This window comes from Mobula hypostoma, chromosome 8 (genome assembly GCF_963921235.1).
Source record: "Mobula hypostoma chromosome 8, sMobHyp1.1, whole genome shotgun sequence".
NCBI lineage: Eukaryota > Metazoa > Chordata > Chondrichthyes > Myliobatiformes > Myliobatidae > Mobula > Mobula hypostoma.
Window position 1 is genome coordinate 126912543 of NC_086104.1, and position 22510 is coordinate 126935052.

Here is a 22510-nt window from a genome sequence, read left to right on the forward strand (position 1 = left end):
TTGGTGGGGTGCACTGACTCCAACGCCTCTCTCCCGAGCAGCAGTACTGATTGCAGCTTTCATCGCCACGCCACACCGCCTTTGGTGGGGTGCACTGACTCCAACGCCTCTCTCCCGAGCAGCAGTACTGATTGCAGCTTTCATCACCACGCCACACCGCCTTTGGTGGGCTGCACTGACTCCAACGCCTCTCTCCCGAGCAGCAGTACTGATTGCAGCTTTTATCGCCACGCCACACCGCCTTTGGTGGGCTGCACTGACTCCAACGCCTCTCTCCCGAGCAGCAGTACTGCAGCTTGAGGCCTAGTCCTTGCTACGACCGAGGCCACGCAGCTTCCCCTGCCCTCCGCCAATAAATCGGTGAATCGAGCTTGCAGCACTCCACATTAACAATGTCCAACGGGGTCTCGCGATCACAAGAAAAGTGACCAAAACGATCACCCGCTGTTAGACTGCACTGATGCCTCTCTGACGCAGGCAGCAGCTCGATCGCACCAAGTCCAGCTCCCTCAGTTTCCTCGCCAATGAGCAACTTGCTGATGGTGGCGGGGGGTGGACCTGCAGTACTAGAAGTTTTTAATGTCCAGCAGGGTCTTGCAATCATAAAAAAATAAGTTTAAAGAAGAAAATAACACCTTTGGTTGACCCTGTAGAAGCCGCTGCAGTCGAACATGCCACCATCTTACTGCAAATCCCATTTCTCTGCAGCTGTTACATATTATCCTGCATTGTCATCATTTTTATTTTGTTCTACCTCAATGTACCGTGTAATGATTTGATCTGTATGAACAGTATGCAAGCTTTTCACTGTACCTTGGTAAATCTGACAACAATAAATGGCACTACACTCCCCAGTATGACATCGAAACGCACTCTGACACTGCCTGTGTGCCAAAGGAAAGCAGATGCCACTATCCACGCAGTATCCCTGGTTCCAGCAAGACAGACCAGCAGCTGGGTTCCAACACACAGCAGGAGGCAGCGTGATTATCAGATCCCCGCAGTGCGTTTTATGGTGGAGAGCTGAGGAAACTTCACTCAATATCTGACCCAAGTCAAGATGAAGTCTCGATCCGAAATGCCAACTGTTCAATTCCTTCCGCAGGTGCTGCCTGACCCAATGCCCAGTTTGGTTTTCTCCCCCTCTCCATGCTGACCAGTTCTGGAACTGTCTGAAGGGCAATCCACAGAGCTTCTGAACACAAGAGATTCTGCAGATGCTGGAAATCTTGAGCAACAGACACATAACACTGGAGGAACTCAACAAGTTAGACAGCATCCATGGAGTTGATGTTTCTGCCCTTTGCTTCCCAGTCCTGATGAAGGGTCTTGGCCCTAAACGTCACCTTTTTATTCCCCTCCATTAACGCTGCCTGACTTGCAGAGTCCTTCCAACATTTTCTGTGCACTGCATGGAAATGTTTCCCTCCATTTTGTCACAGACAGGAGAGTCGAACGCTTAAGGGCACAGATTTAAAGTGAGACAGGCAAGATTGAAAGGGGAACCCGAGGCGGGTGCTGGGTACACAGCGGAAGTGACAACGGTGAGTACAATTACAACATTTAAGTGTTTGGGCAGGTACAAAAACCAGGAAAGGTTTAGAGCAGGGGTTCCCAACCTGGGGTCCACGGACTTGGTGAATGGTATTAGCTCACGGCATAGAAAAGGTTGGGAACTCCGATTTGAAGGATATGGGCCAAAAGCAGGCAAGTGGGAGGGGACATCGATCAGCATGGATCAGTTGGGCTGAAGGAGCTGTTTCCCTGCTGTGTAGATTGAATACAGGTCGACCTTCTATAATCCGGCACCACTGGGACCTGAGGAGTGCCGGATTTGTGACAATGGCGAACTACAGAAGGATCACATTAAGCAATAGCTAACTGCCTCATCATACCTTTAAAATATCAAAGGATTCAAAGGTTCATTTAATGTCAGAGAAATGTATACAATATACATCCTGCAATGCTCTTTCTTTGCAACCATCTACGAAAACAGAGAAGTGCCCCAAAGAATAAGTGACAGTTAAATGTTAGAACCCGAAGTTCCCCCCCATTCTCCCCTCCCTCCCGCGCGTAAGCAGCAGCCAGCAACAATCTCCCCTCCCCACCAGCAAAAAAATAAAGCGTACCCGCTACCAGCACTCAAGCGTGAGCTAAGCGATAGCAAAGACACAGACTTGCAGTTACCCCAAAGACTGCATTGCACTCGCAGTTACTGAGGGAATCCTTGTTAGTTTCTTTTCCTCCGCTTAGCAATAGGCTTAAATTCAGTGGGTCACCAGGCCTGATCTGAGGTCGTAGGCAGAAGAGAACAGAACGCCGGCCGGGCAATGCCGGAGGGCACTGCACGACTGCCGAAAGGCGGGCGAGAAGGCGGACCAACCCATCGCACGCCAGCTCCCCCGCTGCAGGCAAGTGAGATGCAAATGATATTAATAAATGCAGGAAAACAAGCAGGAATCGCCTGTCTGTGCTTACAAGAGCGCGCCAACACATGAACAGATCTAGCGCAACCAAAACAATGCACAGCAGATTGGTACAGTGGCACGGAAAATTTGAAATTACAGTTGCGCAGAAAATTAGAAATCAGTGCGGATTATCGAAGAACCGGATTACAGGTAGTCAGACTAGTGAATGTCGACCCGCACTACTTTCTGTAACACAGTGCAGGCCTCCCAGTGTAGGGAGCCCAACACACATCCGAGGGCCATCCATCATCTGCCTCTGGCAGTGGGAGATCAGTCGTCCTTACCATCTCCGGAGCTGATGAGCAAACCAAGCTCCTCGCCGGACACCCACTGGTGGCAGCCCAGGTGGTAGAAGTAGACCCTGTCGTCGTAGCATTTCTCCTCCTGGTAGTGAATGTGAACATTCCCACCTACACCACAAGGGGGATAGGGTCAGACCGGAGCAACCTCCCACTCCCCGAGGCGTCACCCAACGCCCTGCACCCCACGGCATCACCCAGCGCCCTGCACCCCACCGCACCTGCTCCCCAAGGCATCACCCGCCACCCCGAGAAGTCACCCATTCTCCTCCCCGAGACATCACTCGCCCTCCTGCTCCTCTGAGGGTCCCAAATCTGCCCCCTGGGTTCACATTCACACCCCGAATGAGACCCTCTCCTGCCAAGAGCCACAGAGCTGCCCCACCCACACAGTCACGCTACGACCAGTGGAACGGCCCTGACTCACCATACACCACCATGTAGTTGCCGATGAGGGTGGCGGAGTGAAAGGCCTGCTCCCGTGGGCTGGCAGCCGAGGGACGAGACTTCAAGGTGCTCCAGTAGCGCTGGTCTACGTGGAAGGCGTGTGTTGTATTCGTCCGGTAGCTGAACCTGTAGGAGAGACAGCAGCACTGTGAAATCCCCGAAGTTGGGCAAGTGCTGGGGAATGCTGCGGCAGAGCGCTGGAGGCAGTGGGCCAAAGGGTGGAGAGCCCATGGGGGCTCAGATCGAGGCCCTTTGACCCATCATGTCGATGCTCAACATCTGAACTGATCCTGCTCACCAGCACCTGGTATGCAGTCTCGTCCATCTCATAGATTCTGAGACAGATATTGCATGACCCACCCTCCACCACCACACTATTGGCAGCACACTCCCAATTTGAAGCCTCCCTCCCCACCCCACCCCCAGGGAAGGTACGGTGGTTCAGGTCCCCTCCGAATCCCTTTCCCTTGACCCCAAACCTGTGCTTCCTGCCAACAGACCCCTCTGCCAAGCAGCGAGGAAACTGAACGGACTCAGAGTGTCAGGCAGCATCTGTGGAGAGAAATGGACGGTCGATCGCAATCAGCCTGCCCACGCACCATCCCTCACAATCACGTGCCAGTTCTTGCCCTAGTCTTCCCCCTCCACTCTCTCGACCCATAGAAGACTCTTAACCTGTCCATTTAGGGTCACTGAACAATGCGGAATGGATACAGGCCCTACGGCCCAACTGATCCCTGCCAACCCTACAGTCCTAATTTCCTTCATTTGACCCATACTCCTCCCAGTGCTTCTTAAATGTACCTGCCTCAACGATTTCCTCAGGCAGCTCGTTCCCTATACTCGCACCTCTGGGTGGAAGAAGTTGCTCCTCAGGTCCCTATTAAAACTATAGCCTCTAGTTTTGGGTTCCCGTAACTTGGAGAAAAGATCTACGCCTCTCATCATTTTAACTACTTCTATAAGGTCTCATTGTCCCAGTTTCCAAATGGTCAACGTTGGATGAACTCAGCAGGTCAGGCAGCATTCCACACCCTCCCACCACCCCCCAGAGGCTACCTGAGTTCCTCCAGCATTGCATTTGTACAGAAGCTCCAGCTTGTAGTTTGTTTTATCAATTTGGCAGAGGCATGCAAAATGATAAGTGGCACACACAGTAGATAGAGTGAACAGCCAGCGCAGCAGTGACCAATACAAGGGGGTGTCACGGTTAGCACAGCACTATTACAGCTGGGAGCATCAGAGTTCAAAGTTCAATTCCAGCATCTTCCATAAGCAAGTTTGTATGGTCCATCCTGTGCACGTGTGGCTTTCCTCTGGGTGTCCTGATTTCCTCCCACAGTCCAAAGACGAACTAGTTAGTAGGTCTCTTGGTTGTTGTAAATTGACCCGTGATTAGGTTAGTGTTAAATTGGTGTGTCGCTAGGCAGCATGACTCCAAGGGCCAGAATGTCCTATTCCAAGCTGTACCTCTACGTAATTTCATTTTTTTTAAATGAAGAGAACATGCTTCAAAAAGTGATTGGAGAAAAGGTACAGGGGATGTCAGAGGTAGGATGTTTTTTTTTTAACAGAGTGTGGCAAGAACACGAAAAGCACTGTCAGGGATCTTTAAGAAACTCCTAGAAAGACACATGGATAAAGGAAAGACAGACAGCTACATGGAAGGGAAGGGTTAGATTAATAGTGAAGTCGGTTAAAAGGTGGGCACAATATTGCGGGCTGAAGGGCCTGTACTGTTCTGTCCTGCACCTGCAGTTTTCTTATTCAGTTTAAAGTTTGATGGCCACAGGCAGGAATGACTTCCTATGACGCTCTGTGTTGCATCTCGGAGGAATGAGTCTCTGGCTGAATGTACTCCTGTGCCCAACTAGTACATTATGTAGTGGATGGGAGACATTGTCCAAGATGGCATGCAACAATGTCTCCCATCCACTACGTAATGTACTGGTTGGGCACAGGAGTACATTCAGCCAGAGACTCATTCCACCGAGATGCAACACTAAGCGTCATAGGAAGTCATTCCTGCCTGTGGCCATCAAACTTTGCAGCTCCTCCCTTGGAGGGTCAGACACCCTGAGCCAATAGGCTGGTCCTGGACTTATTTTCTAGCATAATTTACATATTACTATTTAACTATTTATGGTTTTATTACTATTTAATTATTTATGGTGCAACTGTAACGAAAACCAATTTCCGCCGGGATCAATAAAGTATGACTATGACTATTTTCTTATTAATCACCTCATAACGTTGTCCCCTTCTGTCAGGGTCCCCTCAGTCCCCTTTGCTCCAGCGAGAGCAGACCCAACCTATCCAGTCTCTTCACTTAACTGGAACCCTCTGTCCCAGGCAACGTCCTGGGGAGTCCCCTCTGCACCCACCTCCTTCAGTGTGACCAGAACTCCGGAAACGATGGCAGACCCTCCCCCATGTAACATGGGACAGGCTCTCACTGGAGGGTGGGAAATGCATCTACCGCCCCTTACCTTGGGGAGATTCGGTGGCCTCCGTGGATGAGCAGCATACGCGAGGCGGGGTGGAAGACCATGGAATGTCCGGCCACAGCCGGGCTCTTCCCTCCCGTGGGAATCACCTCCTCCCAGACCCAGCGCTCCAGGTGGAAACGGAACATGGCAGCACTGAAGCGGTCCTCATCAGTCCGTCCTGGGGGAGAGAGGGGACAGGAAGTGTTACAAGGCAGGGTGTGGGATTTTGTTTATTTATTATTCATTGAGATACAGCGAAGAACAGGCCCTTCCAGCCACGCCCCCCTGATTTAACCCTTCACAATCACCAATAAACCTACCACCTGGTACATCTTTGGACTGTGGGAGGAAACTAGAGCACACAGAGGAAACCCACGTGGTCACAGAGAAGACCCTTACAGATGACATTGAGTTAAACTCCGAACTCCAGCGCCCTGAGCTGTACAAGTTTTCCACGACGCTACCGAGACGGGAAGTTGGGGCGGGGGGAGAGGATTATGTAGCAAATCACAGGGTTGAGGAAATGGAGTCAGAACATTACAGGGAGATGGAAGGAACAGAGTTTGGGAGGGGGAGGGGCAACATTACACTCACTCTCACTCCAGTCTCAGTCTCACCAACCAGTTCCACACCATCCTCTCGTTGCCTGATTCACATCCTGCTGCATAGGAGCTCCTGCCCTACTCCCCCTACCCCCAACCCACTCCCCTTCCCTCTCCATCCCAGAGACCGTTGTCGTCCAACCCCACACTCACCTCCGAAGACGTACAGCTCCTGCCCCACCACAGCTGCTGCGTGCGCGGCTAGCCCCGGGGGGGCCCGCGCACTGCGAGGCCGCAGCAGCCTCCATCGCTCGGGACCCGGCTCGTACAGCCACACATCGTTGGCCAGGCTGCCGTCCTGCAGCTGCCCACCGAACACCACCATTCCTCCCCGCCACTCCACTGCACTGTGAGCGTGCCGGGCTGCCTGCGCAGGGAAGGAAGGAGAGGAACTCAGTCCCCGGGATTGTGCGCCACTGCCACCAGTGGTCCCCAAAGGAGGGTGACCACCCCGCCTTCCCGCCTCAACGCACCAAGACTCAGCTCGGCCCCCGCTCCACCCAGTATCTTGGCCTGGTCACCTTTGGGCTCTGGAGTGAGGGGACCTGCGCAGAACAGTACACACTGCTTGTCACCTCCTCCCTTTCCACTTCTCCGGTGCTTCTGGACAGCCAAGCACGCCCACCACACTGGCACAGCAGCCACAAAGAGACCTGGGCAGGCTCAGTGCATCACAGAAAGCAGACGCCCCTCTGCTCCTCTCAAAGCTGTGCCAACTAGAAAGCATCCTATCCAGATACATTACAGCTTGGCACGGCAACTGCTCTGCCTGAGACCACAAGAAAATGCAGAGAGTTGTGGACACAGCTCAGCACATCACAGAAACCAGCCTCCCCTCCATGGGCTCTGTCTACATTTCTTGCTATCTCTGTAAAGCAGTCTAATCCAATTTACTACCTCATCCTGAATGCCAAGTGACTGAACTTTCTTGACCAACCTCCCATGCGGGACCATGTCAAATGACTAGCTAAAGTCCATGTAGACAACATCCGCTGCCTTCCCTTCATCCACTTCCCTGGTAACTTCCTCGAAAAACTTTATAAGGTTGGTTAGACAAGACATGAAACCATGCGTCCTTAATTGGTCCATGTCTATCCAAATACTGATACATCAGGTCCCTTGAATAACTTCCAATAATTTTTCCCCAACTGATGTCAGACTCACTGGACTATAATTTCCTGGTTTATGTTTAGAGCCTTTTTTAAACAATGGAACAACATTGGCTCTCCTCCAATCCTCTGGTATTTCTCCTGTCATTAAGAATGTTTTAAGTTCTCTGCTAGGGCCCTGGCAATTTCTGCACTTGCCTCCCGTAAGGTCTGTGGGAACACCTTGTCAGGCCCTGGCAATTTATCCATCCTGATATGCCTCAGAATAGCAAACACCTCCTCCTCTGTAAATTGTACAGGGTCCCAGAGTTGATGCCACTTTGCCTCACTTCTGTAGACTCTGTGTCCATCTCCCCAGTAAATACAGATGCAAAAAAATTATTTAAGATCTCCCCCATCTATTTGGCTCTACACATGGATTACCATTCTGGTCTTCCAGAGGACCAATTTTGTCCCCTGCAATCCTTCTGCTCTTAACACAACTGCAGAATCCCTTAGGATTCTCCTCCACCTTGTCTGCTAGGGAAACCTCATACCTTCTTTTAGCGCTAGTGATTTTTTTCTTAAACGTTCTCTTGCATTTCTTATACTCCATAAGTACCTCATTTGCTCCTACTTGCCTATACCTGCTATGCAGCTCATTTTTTCTCTTAACCAGGGCCTTAATATCACTTTGAAACCAAGATTCCCTACACTTTACCTTTTATTCTGACAGGCACATACAAGCTTTGTACTCTCAAAATGAAGGCCTCCCACTTACCAAGTACACCTTTGCCGGAAAACAGCCTGTCCCAATCCACACTTGCCAGATCATTCTGACACCATCAAAATTGGCCTTTCTCCAATTGAAAATCTCAACCTGTGGACCAGGTTGCATATTCAATTCAAAACTAATGGCATTGTGGTCACCGGATGCAAAGTGTTCCCCTAACAAACTTCTGTCACCTGCCCTGTCTCATTCCCCAATAGCAGATACAGCATCACCCGCTCTGTTGTTGGGACTTCTATGTACTGATGAAGGAAACTTTCCTGAACACATGTGACAAACTCTGTCCCATCTAGTCTTTTTTCTTTCTTTTCAAATCTTTTTATTGTATATATAGGAAAAATAACATGAGTACATCGAAGTCACAACACTTACACTGCCTCAAAAAAAACCCATCATCTTAAAGATTGAAAAAAAAATTTTGTGATAACAAAAAAAACCTACTGAGCAGAAAAGTGAGAAAAAAAAAGAGAACCCATTAGGTGTACAACCCCGGAGCCATGCGTCATACAAAAAGTTTCTAAAAATAAACATCAAACCACCAGCAAGAAAAGAAAATATATTTTAAAAAATTTACAATTAGATCGCGGAAAAATTATATCAATTAACTCAAATGATAATAACAGGCAAATGAGCCCCATCTTTTCTCAAAATCAAATAAAGGTTCAAAGGTTCGACTTCTAATTTTCTCCAAACTAAGACATAGCATCACTTGAGAGAACCATTGTGACAAAGTGGGAGCTGATGTATCCTTCCACTTCAACAAAATGGCCCTCCTAGCTATCAATGTAACAAATCCAATAACATGTTGGTCAGACACAGAAATACCATGAATATTTTGAGGAATTATTCCAAAAAGCACAGTTAATTTATTAGGTTGTAAATTAATTTTAAATGCTTTAGAAATTGTTGAGAAAACCGACTTCCAGAACTGTTCCAATATAGAACAAGACCAAAACATATGTGTCAGTGTAGCTATTTCAGTTTTACATCTATCACCCATCTAGTCCTTTTACAGTATGGGAGTCCCAGGAAATAAGTGGAAAGTTAAAATCACTTACTGTAACAAACTTAGATTTCTTGCAACAGCCTGTGATTTTTTTTTAACAAATTTGTTCCTCTAAATCCCTAGGACTGTTAGGTGGTCTATAATATAGCCCCATTAACGTGGTCATACCTTCCTTATTTCTCAGTTCCACCCTCACTAGACGAGTTTTCCAGTCTGTCCTGACAGAGCACTGCCATGACATTTTCCCTGACTGACAATACCACCTCTCCTCCTTTAATCCCTCCTGATCTGTCACATTGAAAACAATGAAATCCTGGAATATTGAGCTGCCAGTCCTGCCTCTCCTGCAACCAAGTCTCACTATACTTTATACTTTATTGTTGCCAAACAATTGGTACCAGAATGTACAATCATCACAGCGATATTTGATTCTGCGCTTCCCACTCCCTGGATTATAAATATTAAATATTTAAAATATTTAAAATAGTTAAAATTAGTAAATATTAAAATTTTAAATTATAAATCATAAATAGAAAATAGAAAAATGGGAAGGTAGTGCAATATCATAATTAATATCAATATCATAATTCCAAAAGTTGATCCATGCCCAGAGCTCATCTGCTTTTCCTACGATACTTCTTGCATTGAAACATACGCAGCTCAGGACACTAGTCACACCATGCTCAACCTTCTGATTCCTGACTTTGTCTGAGGACTTACCAACATCTGTCTCCACAACCTCACCTCCAACTGTTCTGGCACTCTGCTTCCCATTCCCCTTGCACCTCTGGTGCATGGTAACAAATAGGTACTTCTAAAATAAAGTTACTCTGACCCTCAAGTTCTTTGAGATGAACAAAAATTGAACTATAAAATTGCTGCACCATCGCAGATTGTACAACTGTAGCCTAACATTCTGCTGTATTGCACTTGCCAGTGTTTTTATAGCATACCTTGGAGCTGACCACACTGATAAGATATGCTGGTGTATGTGACAACGAACTAATATGAACCAATCCCCTCCATGAGAGGCAGAGCTGTGACTTACCGGACAGGGGTCCAGAACGATCCTCTGCCACTGGTTGCTTGTGAAGTTGTACATAAGCAGGTCACCCAGAACCTGATTGAGGTCGGATCCTACAGTGGATGGAATGAAGAGAAACAAACTTGGACCCTTCTATGTGTCCTGACCCGCCACCCTAAGATCAACCCCACACCTGGGCAGTGAGGGGTGGGAGGAGAGAAACCCCAATGCCCCAATTACCAAACTGCAGAGATTGTCAGAGATGCTTTCTCAAGAGTCGCGGTTATGCAAACAGTCTGTGCTACCCGCGGCAGCCAAGACGTCTACCTGAGCCAGTCCCATTTACCCGATATCCCTCCAAACTTGTGGGGGTGGGGGGAAGACACGGTTCCTTGCGTTAGCCCATTCACCTGGGCGGTCTTCACCTGCGGGGGTGGGAGGAGGGTCCTCCCCTCAGGGCAGCAAGTCCTGCAGGACAGGCCAGTAAATCACGTCAGAGGGTCATGGGCTCAGACAGCTCAGAACCAGGCACTTCAGCCCATCTCAGCAGTGCAGACATGTCTACCTGAGCCTGTCCTACTTGCTTGTATGTGGCCCACATCCCTTTAAAGTGGTTCCCCAAGGGTTCCCGACCTGGGCTCCTGGTATTGGTTCATAGCATAAAAAAGGTTGGGAACCTCTGCAAACCTTTCCTGCTTGTCGAAATACCTTTTAACTGCTGTTTTTCTACCTCAAAATGGAGGTAGCTCATCCCATAAAGTCCACTCTCTCGGTGAAAAGTTTGCCCCCCACCCTGAGGTTTCTATTCAATCTCTCTCCTCTAACCTTAATCCTGGGAAAAGATTACAAATTCACCTTATCCATGCCCCTCATAACTTGATACACCTCAGTAAGATTGCACTCACTCTCTCACATCCCAGTGAAAGAAGTTTCAACCTGCACAATCTCTCTCCACAACTTTGTGCCCCAGTTCCCAGCAACATCCTTGTAAATTTCTTCTGCATTCTATCCAGTTTAATAGCTTCTTTCCTCTGGCAGGGTGACCAAAACAGGTCCTGATGAACTCTGCTGTGGTCAGCCTCTGGATTCATAGGCAAAGCTGACTCTGTATCCAGCTCCATTTTCAGTTTTACACCGGACACTTCTATTGTGATCCACACAAAATGCTGCAGGAACTCAGCAGGTCAGGCAGCATCTATGGAAAAGAGTATGGTTGACATTTCGGGCTGAACCCCTTCGAGCAGGTCTGGCTGTCTACTCTTTTCCATAGGTGCTGCCTGGCCTGAGAAGTTTCTCTAGCACTTTGGGTGCGTCGCTTGGATTTCCAGTGTCTGCAGATTTTCTCGTCTCAATAAAATGCATTTTGGCATAGGCGTCCTTATGCTGCTGGTGCTCCAGTACAATGTGGAGAGCAACGGAGACGATGTCCTCAGTTGATCTGTTTGCCTTAAAGGTAAACTGATGCTGGTCCAGAGTAGCAGGGATGGCGTTCATTACATGGGACATAACCAGTCTATCTGGGCAATTGGTGATTATAGGGGTGAGTGCAACCAGTCTGTTATTGAGGCATTTTACTGGTGACCGCTCTGCGACTGGTATGATAGTCGATGCTCCGCGGGGCCCACAGCAAGGGACAGGGAGAGGTCGTACATTTCAGTAAAAACCTCTGCCAGATGGTCAGTGCAGCCCCCGAGGACCCGCCCAGGCACGCCGTCCGGTCCAGCCACACTGTGTGAATACATCTTACCTCGTGTGTGCTCAGCGTCAGCCCTGTGTCTTGCTCAAGTGTCAAGGGCTTCATCACTGGGCCATTGCTGTCCCTGTCAACCCAAGCAAAGACATTGTCTAGCTCCTCAGCTAGCGTGGCGTTCCTGATTCAGAGCAGGAGATCTCTCCTTTATAGTCAGTGATGGACCTGATGCCTTCCCACACGCCGTCGGGGGTTAGTGGTGTTATTGAGAAGTGTTTCTATCGATTGTTTGTATCTGTACTTGGCGGCTTTAATGCCCCTTTTAAGGCTGGACCTGCCTTGGCTGTGTGCTGCAGTATCACTGGATCTGTAAGCAGTATCCCAAGCCCGGAGCAGGTTCTGGATTTTGTTGTGCATCCATGGCTTCTGGTTCGGGAATACATGGGTGTTTTTGTTGCTGATGACATTGTTTACTGTGTGGACTCTACACAGTATTTTAGACCATGACCATGGTGGTACATGCCTCTAAATCATGCACTGCTTGACATGCAAGCTGTTTGAATCTGTGCACTCGGGGGAGTCCTGAAGCCGTGAGTCAGCTCCCTCACTGACTTGTGAATTGGTCATCTTACTACTTATCACTGGGCCTGTAGGCTGGTGCTAGAAATAAAGACAGGCGGCCAGACAGCTCCAGATGGGGGCATGGATAAGTCCTGTATACACCCACAACATTGGTGTAAATCTGGTCCAGTGTAAGTTGCCCCTTGTGGGGCATTTCACATTCCAGCAAAATTTGAGGAATACTGTCTTAAGGTTGGCTTGATTGAAATCACTGGCCATCAGGCTAGGCAGGCAGTTGCTTCTTAATAACATCATACAGTTGTGAAAGCTAGCTTAGTGTCGGTTTGTGGTGGAATACAACCACTGTGAGAGAACTCTGAATCCTCTCAGCAGATGGAAAGGTCTGCACTTTAGAATGAGATATTCCAGGCTGGTACAGCAGTGACTCTCAGTGATGACAGAATTTGTGCACCAGGCATCGTCAATATGAATGCATAAGCCAGCCCCTGATTTCTTTCCAGATTCTTGCCCGCCGTCAGCCCAGTAGACCGTGAGGCTTGCTAGCTCAATAGCCAGGTTGGGTACATAATGATCCAGCCAAGTTTCAGTGAAGATCATTACACAGCAGTCGAGTAAATTCCTTTGTGTGGTAAATCTCAGCCTGATTTTAGCTATTTCGTCAGCGATCGATCGGGCGTTTGCAAGGAAGATGTTTGGAAACAGGGGTTTGAAGGTGTAGCTTTTGGCCTAGAATGGACCCTGGCTCGCCTACCACGGATCCTGGCTCGCCTACCACCCTTCTGCTTCCTCTCATTGTAACGTATCCCAGCCGGGGCCGGAGTCCAGGCTTGCCCCAGTGTTAATAGCGATCTCTGACAGTGTTCTGTGATACTGAAATTCGGAGGTTTCTGTTGGCTATATTGTAGAACGTTTGCCTGATGTGCAGAGCTTGAAGTCGTTGCTATCTTGGAACGTTGTCACCAATGCTCTATACAACTCTAACTTCTGTACTCAATGTCCTGACTAATGAAGGCCAGCATGCCAAAGACCGTCTTTGCCAACTTGCTTCTTCTAACTATGACACCACTTTCAGGGAACCAAGTACCGATACCCAAAGTCCCTCTGTTCTACACTCTCCCCAGCAGTGCCTTCCAGACAAGAATGGCAATGTTTTAGTTTGATGTACACTGAAAGGAGAACATCATAAATCTGCTAATAAACCAGGTGGGACCCAAGTACAGACAGCGTGACTGTGGGAAGGAATGGGCAGATGTACAAGACAGCATACCACCAAATATGTAGAAGGAGTTGGTGGTGTTGAGGAAGGTACCAGCGGCAGCCGTGCGTCCCATGAATTCCGGGTCAGACCTGCTGATGTTGTACCAACTGCCTGCACTCTGGTTGTCATTCAGTGACAGGTTACAGCTGTGACCGATGAAGCCTGGCTGGCAATGGCAGTGCTGACCCTTTAATCAACCAGAGAAAAAAAAAATCATGTTACACATTAACAGTTCACACAAACTAATCCCATCACCACAGCCCTGTGTCAGTCCCAAACTCATCCCAACACCACAGCCGTGTCAGTCCCAAATTAATCCCATCACCACAACCCTGTATCGTTCCCAAACTAATCTCAACACCACAGTCCAGGGTCAGTCCCAAACTAATCCCAACACCACAGTCCTGCGGTCAATCCCAAACTAATCCCAACACCACAGTCCTGCGGTCAATCCCAAACTAATCCCAACACCACAGTCCTGCGGTCAATCCCAAACTAATCCCAACACCACAGTCCTGCGGTCAATCCCAAACTAATCCCAACACCACAGTCCTGCGGTCAATCCCAAACTAATCCCAACACCACAGTCCTGCGGTCAATCCCAAACTAATCCCAACACCACAGTCCTGCGGTCAATCCCAAACTAATCCCAACACCACAGTCCTGCGGTCAATCCCAAACTAATCCCAACACCACAGTCCTGCGGTCAATCCCAAACTAATCCCAACACCACAGTCCTGCGGTCAATCCCAAACTAATCCCAACACCACAGTCCTGCGGTCAATCCCAAACTAATCCCAACACCACAGTCCTGCGGTCAATCCTAAACTAATCCCAACACCACAGTCCTGCAGTCAGTCCCAAACTCATCCCAACACCACAGCCGTGTCAGTCCCAAATTAATCCCATCACCACAGTCCTGTGTCAGTCCCCACATTCTACAGAGGTGTATTGAGAGCATCCTGAGCAGCTGCATCACAGCCTGGTTCGGAAATTGCACCACCTCGGATCGCAAGACCCTGCAGCGGATAGTGAGGTCAGCTGAGAAGATCATCGGGGTCTCTCTTCCCACCATCACAGACATTTACACCACACGCTGCATCCGTAAAGCAAACAGCATTATAAAGGACCCCACACACCCCTCATGAGAGCGGTAAGCGTAAAGGAGGGGGGCTTGTTGTTCTGGTTAACAACAGATGGTGCAGTCCTGGTCATATTACGATCGAGGGAAGTGTTTGTAGACCGGAGATTGAACTTTTTCCTGTTGGATGGTTTGAGTGCTTACAAAGAACTGTATGAAAGAAAAATGCGCGAGGCTCAGCAGTCAAGCAAGCCTTCCACATCAGCCACAGCAGACGACGAACCTCGACCTTCGACATTAAGGCAGGCAGAGATAGTAGAAGATGAGCTGCCTGCTCTAATGGAAACAGACGATGAGATGACACCCCAGTGTCCCACCACCCCATCACCCAGGCCGCAGACAGATCCTGATTCGCGGAGAATGCAACGGTAGCCGGGAGGCACACAGCACATCTTTAAGAAAAAAGCCGAAATAAACATGCTAATTAATTAGGTGCCGCCAGACACATAATCGTCGGCCCAGATCAGAGGCGATGCAATCCAACATCCCAACATCACAGCCCTGTGTCGTTCCCAAACTAATCCCAACACTACAGCCCTGTGTCAATCCCAAACTAATCCCAACACCACAGCCCAGTGTCAATCCCAAACTAATCCCAACACCACAGCCCAGTGTCAATCCCAAACTAATCCCAACACCACAGCCCAGTGTCAATCCCAAACTAATCCCAACACCACAGCCCAGTGTCAATCCCATCACCGCAGCCCTGTGTCGTTCCCAGATGAATCCCCCTCACTACAGTTGTGTCAGTCCCAAATCAAGCCCATCAATGAATGTGAGAAACCTGCCTCATTTCTTTGCGTTCTCACTCTCTACGTGAATCCAAGGACATTTTATGATCCCATTCCCTTCCAATACCACACCTCGTCCAGTTTACCAGTAGGACCTAGTGATGCTTGAGGAAGTGAGTGGGAAATTCACCTGGTGGTAGGAGCAGAGGTCACTGATGAGGCTTGTTTTGTGAAGGAAGTGGCTGGAACTCTTTTGTTGCTGTTTATACACACCCTCCACGTGGCTACAGAAAGATCACCTTTGAGGATGGTGAGTCTTGGACCACTAAAGAATACTGATCAATTGGTAAAATGAGTGGGGAAATGGAAGGTGGAATATAATTCTGTTATTGCCTTTGGAGGACTAGAGCGGCTGGTAGGACCTGAGGAATACAGAGGAACAGAGGGACCCTAGTCTGTAAAGTCAAGGAACCTCGAAGGTGGTAGCAAAGAGACAGTGTGGCTAGGGTTTCGTCTTCACTTTGTCTTCCACGCACCCCTCATACAATCTCTTCTCCCTCCTGCCATCCGGCAAAAGGCACCGAAGCATTCAGGCTCTTACAACCAGACTATGTAACAGTTTCTTGCCCCAAGCCATCAGACTCCTCAATACCCAGAGCCTGGACTGACACCAACCTACTGCCTTCTACTGTGCCTGTTGTCTTGTTTATTATTTATTTTAATGCCTGCACTTTATGCAATCCTGTGTAGGTCTGTAGTCTAGTGTAGTTTTTGTGTTGCTTTACGTAGTTCAGTGTAGTTTTTGTATTGTTTCATGTAGCACCATGGTCCTGAAAAACATTGTCTTGTTTTTACTGTGTACTGTACCAGCAGTTATGGTTGAAATGACAATAAAAAGAGAGTTGACTTGACTTGACTTGATTAGCCAGGGCACAGAACACAAGAGCAGGGATATGATACAAGTGTGTAGAACCAGTCAGCTGGAGTACCGTGTGCTGTTCTGGTCACCTACAACACCACAGGAAGGACTTGACTGTAGTGAAGAGGACACGTGGGAGATTGCCTGGAATGGAGGGTTTCAGTTAGGAGAGACCAGAGAGGACTGGGTCTATTCTCCCCAGAACTGACAAGGAACCCAAGCACTGATACCTTAGATAGTGAGAGACTCCTCTGCCAAGGGGAAGAGTTCACATCAAAGGACAAGAGGTCTTGTCGGAATATGGGGAAGAACTTTTCCGCATGGGCAGTTGGAGGAGTTGGAATCTGGAACATAATACCTGCGGAGTTGATGGACACACCAACTGTCAAAGTACCCCAGTGATCATTTAAGATTAGTGTACACGGGTAATCGGTACAGTGTGCTGTGTACAACTAGAATCCAATGCATCAGTCCAGACCACAGAACATAGAACAGTACAGGCCCTTCGGCCCACAATATTGTGCCGACCCTTAAACCCTGCCTCCTATAATTGAACAGACCAGTTCCAGTTCAAACAAGGAAAGGCTGAGCGAGCTAGTTTTTCTCTTTGAAGCAAAGGAGGAGAGAGGCAACTTGATCGAGGCGTAAAAGATCATACATACACATACACACACACACACACACACACACACACAGTGGTAAGTGTCTGGAAATGTACTGCTGGGGGAAGTGGCAGAAGCAGATACATTGGGGACTTCTAAGAGACTTAAACAGGTACATAGAGGAAAGAAAAGATAATGGCACTTGGCCTGTGTTAGAGAGGCGGTTTAGCTCAATTATTGAGTAGGTTTATATGTTGTGCTGACCTATAATGGGCCGAAAGCCCTATACTGTGCTGTACTGTTCTATGTTCTAAGTGCCCACATCATCTGCCTGTAGGTTCAGGCCCCACCACCCTTTACACTAGTGGATGCCACACCTTCCCCTGCCCCCTCAGCACAACCTTACCACAGTAAACTTCCCACTTTCTATACCACTGAATGCCACATCTCATACCAGCACCCCCACCAGCCCCTGCAGCAAACCTTCCACCATCCTTTACACTGCTAGACACATTCCATACCTGCAGCCCCACCAGTGTTACCACAGTAATCCTCCCCACCCTTTACGCAGCTGGACGCCTCATCTTCCACCAGCCCCCGCCGTCCTTCTCCACTGTAAATCTCCCTGCACCCAGCTCCCCCAGTAGACCCAGCACACCTCTGGTGGAGGAACACTGGGGCAGAAGGCTCTGCCGCCGACGAGAGGCTCTGTCTGCCAGCCCGCCAGACGGGAAGGCGACCTGCCCCAGTGACCTCACTTCACTCGGTGGCTGAGGAGATCTGGTACAGTACTCTAGCAAATTTCAACAGATATACGGTGCAGAGTATTGCTTTATGTATTGCATTGTTCTGCTGCCACAAAATAACAAATTAGATGACATACGCCGCTGATAATGAAACTGACTCCAATGGCAGGGACTCACCGTGACGCAGTAACCATGCCGCCCGCAGTGTTCGATGCAGTCCTGGACGCTGCAGTCCACGCCGCCCCAGCCTGGGTGACAGGCACACGTGCCACTGACCTCGCACTGCCCGTGCCCCGAGCAACCCATCGGGCACAGCGTGAAGATGTAGCTGGCGTTAAAGCCCTCAAGGTTGTAGTTGGCATCACTGAAGAGGTGGAGCAACATCTGCAGGGAGCGAGAGGAAGAGGGGGGGTGAGGAGGAGAACAAGGGGTCAGAACCACGACCCCAGAGCCTGCCACAGGCCACCCGCCTTCACCTGGGGTCACCTGGCATGCACCTGCATTTCCCATAGAGTGTGGGGGGAAAGTAAAAGTGTCGCTAAGACCGGTGGGGGGGGGGGGAAGAAAAGGAGAGGGGCTGCTCCACCGCCCATTCCACCAGGACATTTCAGCGCTCAGTGGGGATTCAGTAATAGGTGTTAAGAGATAATTCAGTTGGAGATTCGGTGGAGTGGGTTATGTCAATTCCCCAAAATGGGTACTGGTGGGGGGGGGCGGGGGTTGAACTCTGCAGGGGGACAAGCGGTCATTATGACGAGGTGGGGGCGAGGACTTGAGGAATGGATTGAGCACACAGGCAATCAGAGGGAGAGAACAAGACAGCTGAACAGCAGGTTTTAGGAAGAGTATATAGATTTCAAATTGACTGCCATGTGCATAGCTGGGACAGACCCGTAGGGTGCCACGGTGACCAAAAACTGTCTGCAGACAGAGCACCAGGTATGCAGCTTTGAACATGTAACCACATAACCACAGGGTATGAATCCCCCCCCCACCCCCAACCCGAGTGATGAGTGGGGAGGGAGACTGTTCGGACTTCACCTCTGGGCTGTGGACCAGACAAAAGGACAGATGTGCCGATGCATACGGAGCCCTAGCTGTGCACATCTATCTAGATGAATATTATATTTAACTCGTCACTCAATAAACTTTGAATCGATTCTACACCAACAGTGCTAGTGTCATTCTGTAATACTCATTGCACTCTCGAACTCTGAGTGTAACAGAGAGGACGTTACAGTCAAACTCCAATCATCCAAATGCTCTGTAGTCCCTCTGGCTCACCGGGTGAAGGAACCCCACTTCCCTCAGCACAGCACCGGCTGCACCCACACCCCAGGAACCCGGTTCCCTCACTCCCATGAAACTCACCCGGTCCTGCTTATTAACACCGTAAGATTGAATTAGAAGCTTGCGGGGGTATAAAGAGAAATAAAGTCCAGCAGTCTAAGAAATCTACCATCCAACACCCGAGAAGGGAACAGGTAATGCAGCAATGACCAGGAACTTCCACGCACCTTCTCAGATGTAATGGGATTTTCAATTAACAATTTCTGTGCAAGGGGAACAAGGATTACCACCTGCTAGAACTCCGAGCACAGTTCAACTCAGCGGGAACCGGTCTTTAACTTAAATAAAATGAGTTAAGGAGTGACTGGAAATGCAAAAAATGGGAATTAGGTAGGAAAACCAATAGATTACTGGAGTCCCTGAGCACGACAGCCTTCAACCCATCCAGCCCATCCCACCTGGTCTTCTGCCTTGTTCCAACTACCTGCACCCGGACCCTATCCCTCCAAACCTCTCCCATCCATATGCCTACCAAAACATCTCTTAAATATTACAATTGAACCTGCATGTACCACCTCACAGGCACCTTGTTCCACGCTTCCACCACCCTTGAGTGAAGATGCCCCTCAGATTCCCCGAGATCAAAATTCAATGGTCCAAAGGTCAAATTTAATGTCAGAGAAATGTATACAATATACATCCTGAAATGCTCAAAGTTCAAAGTAAAATTTATTAACAGAGTACATATGTCACCACATACAATCCTGAGATTCTTTTTCTGCAGGCATACTTAGCAAATGTATAAAACAGTAACTGTAAACAGGATCTGTAAACTGTCAACAAATTGTGCAAATGCAATTAATAAATAAATAGCAATAAATAATGAGAATAAAATAAGAGGATAAAAGGGCCCTTGAGTGTAGTTATTCTCTCTTGTTCAAGAGCCTGATGGTTGAGGGGTAGTAACTGTTCTTCAACCTGGTGGTGAGAGTCCTGAGGCTCGTGTACCTTCTACCTGATGGCAGCAGCGAGAAACGAGCGTGGCCTGGGTGGCGAGGATCTCTGGCGATGAATGCTGCTTTTCTACAGCAACATTTCATGTAGATGTGTGCTCATTTGATATTTCAATATTTGTAATTAATTTAGATGACTTTGTAGAGATCTATTTTCACTTTGACACGAAAGTCTTTTTTCTGTTAATCAGTGTCCAAAAAAGCCAAATTAAAACCACTGTTACATTGTTGTAAAACAATAAAACATGAGAACTTCCAAGGGGAGTGAATGCTTTTTATAGCACTGTATCTACATACCTGTGATGCCACATTCAGAATATTATGGATCTAGATTCCCAGTATTCCCAGTATAACTTTGGCTTCTTCACACAAAGGGTGGTGGATATTTGGATATGTGGCCAGATCAGAAGGTGGTATAGCAGACTGAAAAGCCACAATTATTTAGGAACATTTTCTACCTCCTCCACTAACAGATTTCTTTCTTTCTTTTTAAATCTTTTTAATAATTTTCAAAATTATAAACTCAATAACAAAGTTGGTACAAAGAAAGTGGAATAATCTTAATCAGCATATACAAAAAGGATTTTAAGTAACATAGGAATAATAGACTTCCGAAGTCATAATGAAATTAGTTATAAAAAAATAAAAATAAAAAATATAAACAAAAAAATCCCCAAAAGAAAAAGAAAAAAAAACTCAAAAAAAAACAGAACAAAACAGGGCTTGACCAATATCTTAAATCAGACACGTTCAATAATGTCATCAACTCCGCTCCTCTATTCATATAATTCAAGTTAGAGAAAAAAAAGATTCGGAAAGGTCAGATTACATCATATGAAAATGTTGCATAAAAGGTTTCCAAAACAGATTTGTGACTAGTCCATGAACCCACTTGTTTTGCATTTATTTAGATTATAGTCACCTTTTACACCTTTGCTCTGTACTGCTGCCACAAAACAACAAATTTAACGTCAGATATACTAAGTCAGTGACAATAAACCTGATTCAGAAGCAGTGATTGAAGACAGGCACATTAACAACATTTAAAAGTCATCCAATATACTGATGGGAAATGTTTGGAGGCAAACACGGGCGGAGGGATCCTGCACGCTGGGCAACACGGTCAGTATAGATGAGTTGGGCCGAAGGGCCTTTTTCCATTTTGTCTGTCTTTACGACTCTGCCTATTGGAGGTCTAAAGGGAATTAGTGCTGGAAAGTGGCACTGAGGTAAAACAGTGGCTCTGGCTGTTAGATTTTTGCGTACAAGAGGTTGGGGGTTTGATGTTGTTATTGCTTTTTTTTGGAGCTTAGGGATTTGATGTTTTAGCTGCCGTGTCCAGGTGGGCGATCTGTTAGTTTTTGTGCGAGGGAGGGGTTGGGGGGCTTTCCTTTGCATGTGGGGGCGGGGTTTGATGTCTTTTCTTTCAATGTCTTGCACATGGCTCTCTGGAGAAGACAAATCTCAAGAGTTGCATTCTGCTTACAGACGTTGATAACAAAATGAACCTTTGACCCAGTGTGGCTGCTGAGGAGCATTGAGGAGGTAAACGATCCACCCCTCCTCACTCTGCCTGAATTCCGAGGCATACAGTCAGGTCTGAGAAATACTTCCAAACCCCAGCAACAACCTTACAAATGACGCTAAATCAATTTTGTCCATTAAGTTGAAAACATACAAAAATCAAATACTGTTATATCCAAACCTTCAAAATAAACAGCTCGAAAAGCATCCTAGACTGACATGGAAGAACAATTAATAAAAGTGGGCGGGGACGGGGGAAACAGGCAGAGGGTCGGGCAAGTCTAGTTTTGACATTTGTAGGAACACAACTGTGTAGAAATATACGTTGAACCTTTGAATTTAATGTTCTGAAAATTTATTCACGTGCAGAGGTGTTCATAAGTCGGGAGTTTGTAGGGGACAGCCTCAATGTTGCACTGTGGCGTACAAAATCCACAACAGAAGTGACCCACCCCGGACTCTGAAGAGGATCAGATATCAGTGACTTGGAGGACACAAATCTGAGCACTTTCGGGAAGCAGCAACCAAAGAACAGTTGAAAACCATCGAGTGTACCAGACAAGACTCTAGAAAGGCTTAATCAGGAACAGTGGCAAAACTCATGTCTCTCACATCAACGGCACGAGTACACATAGGGACTAAAAAAAGGCTAAAGGGTTGTAACTGCCAGCACTATGACAAACGTAGCTGGGGCAGGAAGGAAGCAAAGCTCAAGTAACATTGAAGAACATCTGGTAACCAACGTAACTAAGGAGGGAACACAGGAACTGAAACAAGCGAGGCACCAGGAGCCAAAGAGGG

The 22510-nt window shown here is 47.9% G+C and overlaps 1 protein-coding gene across 1 annotated transcript in view; it reads right to left on the reverse strand.

Moving 5' to 3' along the window:
- Positions 1-22510, reverse strand: part of megf8 (multiple EGF-like-domains 8) — a 124859-nt gene that overhangs the window by 99760 nt on the left and 2589 nt on the right. The window contains exons 4-10 of the mRNA XM_063056749.1: positions 18060-18266; positions 13753-13930; positions 10238-10326; positions 6459-6672; positions 5704-5881; positions 3195-3340; positions 2753-2878 (exon numbers count right to left, since the gene is read on the reverse strand). Of these exons, the coding sequence (XP_062912819.1) occupies positions 2753-2878; positions 3195-3340; positions 5704-5881; positions 6459-6672; positions 10238-10326; positions 13753-13930; positions 18060-18266 (1138 nt within the window). The remainder of the gene's footprint in view (positions 1-2752; positions 2879-3194; positions 3341-5703; positions 5882-6458; positions 6673-10237; positions 10327-13752; positions 13931-18059; positions 18267-22510) is intronic.